Here is a 3846-nt window from a genome sequence, read left to right on the forward strand (position 1 = left end):
CAACCCAGAAGAACGTGCAGGTAATTTTTCATGCACAATTTTCTTCTCTACATTAATTGTAGTAATGTAAAGGTATTCAACCTTTCCTTCATTAGTCGTCTCAACATGATAGTCATTTTGGTGAATAACTTTGAAACTTAATAAGTTTCTTTGAGACTTACTACAATATAATGCATTATCAATGCTTAATATTGTCCCTCCAGGTAGTAATAAGGTCGCTCTTCCAGAGCCCTCAATTAATTGTGTACTACCTGATATTGTGTTGACATATGCCATTTTCATAACCAAATTAGAAAAGTATTTCTTTTCTTTTAATATTGTATGCGTTGTAGCACTATCAAGAAGGCATACATCTCGATTACTCATCTTGAATCCAACTGACAACTGGGGATTTCTATTAATTTTCATAAAATAAAATACATTAAAAGAAGGAAGAAACAAAATTAATAACGGAAATTTAAATACTTCAACATGAGTAACATAATAATTAAAAATAAATAATTAAAATATTATGTAAAATATTAACAGACTTCATTCCCCAGCTAAAAGATCAAACATCAGTTTCGATCTCCAAAGAAGTCATCAACTTCCATATGAGTAATGTCACCAAGGCCATCAAAAACATCATCCTTTAAAGCCAAATTTGCTTCAACATCCTTATCATATTTCTGAGATGTTCCCGGCTTATAATCATCTTTAAGAGTCATATGTGACTCAGTTTGAGCATTGGAAGAGGAAGCACCACTTTTATTTCCTTTCTTTTTAAAGGAATTTTGATAGAGCCTTACAAAATGCTCATGTGTACGACATTCATTCTTCCAATGGCCTTTCATGCCACAACGACGACAATTACTTTTTGAGGGGTTATTTTGAGAACTCATGTTGTTCTCCCTTTTATTATGACCACCACCTTGACGATTAGTGTATCGTCTTTTATATTTGCCACGTCCTCGTGCACTATTATATCCCCGATGATCATCTCTTTTTACTTCAGATTGATCACGTGCTTCCACCACATTTGCCTCCGGTAATGGAGCAGCTCCAGTGGGACGAGCTTCATGATTTTTCATTAAAAGAGCATTATGTTGCTCAGCCACCAAAAGACATGAGATTAGTTCAGAATATTTCTGAAAACCCTTTTTCACGATATTGCTGCTGCAATATCACATTTGAGGCATGGAAAGTAGTAAGTGTCTTTTCCAACATGTCCTCATCTTTTATAGTCTCCCCACATAATTTTAACTGGGAGGTTATCCTGAATACAACAGAGTTGTATTCAATTACGGTCTTAAAATCTTGAAACCATAAGTGCATCTATTCATAACGAGCTCTTGGCAACAGTGTTGCCTTTAGGTGGTCATATCTCCCCTTTAAGTCAGTCCATAATTCAAGTGGATCTTTTACCATCAGATATTCAATCTTCAGGCCCTCATCAATATGGTGACGAAGGAATATCATAACCTTCGCCTTATCTTGACTCGATGCTTCATTTTCCTGAGTAATAGTGGCATCAAGACCTTTAGCAGCCAAGTGAATCTCAGCATCGAGTACCCATGAAAGATAATTCTTTCCAGAAATATCTAATGCCACAAACTCAAGTTTGGATAAATTCGACATAATGAAATTATGAGAGAATATGTGAATTAAATAAAAATATTTATATAATACCTTTGCAAGTAGCAACTTCGTGTTGATAACGTGTTGTAAAGAAAGCTCAGAATATAAGAAGAAAAAGACAACAAAAACTCCAGTAAAGGAAAAGAACACACATATCTATTAATATGCATCTATGCTGCCTCATTAAAAACCTTACAACGAAAACCCAGTGGGCAAAACCTCGTAAGGGAAAAAGAGTACAGCACGCATTAACGCGCCTAATAAGAACATCAATCCAGAGACTTGAATCTTCGCATTCCAAGCTTGTGCACCATCTTCTTGAAAGTTGCAGTTGGTAGAGACTTGGTGAATAGATCAGTCACATTGTCACTTGAACGAATCTTTTGCACATTTATATCACCATTCTTCTGAAGTTCGTGTGTATAGAAAAGCTTTGGTGAAATGTGTTTTGTTCTATCTCCTTTTATAAATCCTCCCTTATGTGGTGGTATGTATGTTGCATTATCTTCATATAAAGTGGTGGGTACTTTATCACACTCCAAACCACATTTATTTCAAGTGAGATGCATAATAGACCTTAACCACACACATTCTCTACTTGCTTCATGAATAGCTATTATTTCAGTATGATTAGATGACGTGACTACGATGGACTGTTTTGTAGATCTCCAATATATGGCAGTTCCCCCACATATAAACACATGGCATGTCTGGGATCGAGCTTTGTGTGGATCAGATAAATATCCTGCATCAGCATAACCAACAAGATTGGGGCTACAACTATTAGAATAAAATAAGCCCATATCAGTTGTCCCTTTGAGATATCGCAAAATGTATTTGATCCCATTCCAATGCCTCCTAGTAGAAGCAGAATTATACCTTGCTAACAAATTAATAGCAAAAGTTATATCAGACCTTGTAGTATTAGCAAGATACATTAGTGCACCAATTGCACTAAGATATGGTACTTCAGAACCAAGAATTTCCTCATCCTTTTCTTGAGGTCGGAATGGATCCTTATTCACATCAAGTGAACGAAAAACCATCGGAGTACTTAAGGGATGCGCTTCTCCATACAAAATATTTTCAACACTTTTTCCGTGTAGGCAGATTGATGAATAAAAATACCATTTGTTAGATGTTCAATTTGCAAATCAAGACATTATTTTGTCCTTCCCTGATCTTTCATCTCAAATTCGTTCTTTAAACAATCAATTGCCTTTTGAAGCTCTATTGGAGTTCCAATTAGATTTATGTCATTAACATAAACATCAAGTACAACAAATTCCGATATTGTTATCTTTATAAAGAGACATGGACAAATTGCATCATTTGTATAACCTTCCTTAATTAAATACACTAAGACGGTTATACCACATGCGTCCGGATTGCTTCAAACCATATAATGATCTTTGCAATTTAATTGAATACATTTCACTAGATTTTGAATTACATGATTTAGGCATCGCAAATCCTTCATGAATTTTCATGTATATCTCATTATCAAGTGATCCATAGTGGTAGGTTGTAACCACATCCATCAAATGCATTTCAAGTTGCTCATGGACTGTGAAACTAATGAGATAACGCAATGTTTTGCAACCATTACGGGTGAGTATGTCTCTTCATAATCGACGTCAGGCCTTTGACAAAATTCTTGTGCCACAAGGAGTACTTTATACCATTGAATTTCATTTTTCTCATTTTTTTCGCATAAAAGTCCATTTGCAACCAACAGATTCAATATCATTAGGTGTTTGAATTATAGATTCAAAAACTTCATGTTTGGCAAGTGAATTCAACTATGATTGAATTGCTTCTTGACATTTTAGCCAATCATTTATTTGTCGACATTCTATAACAAATTGAGGTTCAAGATCCTCATTATCTTACGTGATATTTGTTGCAACATTATATGCAAAGACATAGTCAACCATGCACTATTTCGATCAATTCATATTAGTTTTTACATCTCTTAAATTTATGGATAGTTTATTATTTCCTTGAGTTTTAAGTTCATTGATTCTTTAATGAATATCAAAATTATTCAAATTTTGAACTTCCATATGAGGTTGTTTTCATAGTGTCATCTTGGCATTTAAGCTTTCTTTTTCTAGGATTTTGATCTTTAGAACTCAATGGTCTACCACGCTTAGGCATGCTTTTGACTCATTAGCTATGACACTAGTGGATGGTCCTATTGAGAAATCAATTCAAATTGGGATATTC

General features: G+C 34.5%; 1 protein-coding gene across 1 annotated transcript; it reads right to left on the reverse strand.

The window, feature by feature from the left end:
- Positions 1-557: 557 nt before the first annotated feature.
- LOC107013209 lies at positions 558-1617 on the reverse strand. Its single transcript, XM_015213176.1, has 2 exons — positions 1340-1617; positions 558-1155 (listed from the first exon to the last, which is right to left on the reverse strand). The coding sequence occupies exons 1-2, from the start codon at positions 1615-1617 to the stop codon at positions 558-560; spliced, it is 876 nt and encodes a 291-aa protein (XP_015068662.1).
- Between the last annotated feature and the right edge of the window lie 2229 nt (positions 1618-3846).

This window comes from Solanum pennellii, chromosome 3 (genome assembly GCF_001406875.1).
Source record: "Solanum pennellii chromosome 3, SPENNV200".
In the NCBI taxonomy this organism is placed as follows: Eukaryota; Viridiplantae; Streptophyta; class Magnoliopsida; order Solanales; family Solanaceae; genus Solanum; species Solanum pennellii.

Coding starts and splice junctions, on each gene's coding strand:
- LOC107013209 (XM_015213176.1), bottom strand. CDS start 1,617: ATGTCGAATTTATCCAAACTTGAGTTTGTGGCATTAGATATTTCTGGA. Junction 1,156..1,339: donor GACCACCTAAAGGCAACACT/GTTGCCAAGAGC, acceptor GTGATATTGCAG/CAGCAATATCGTGAAAAAGG.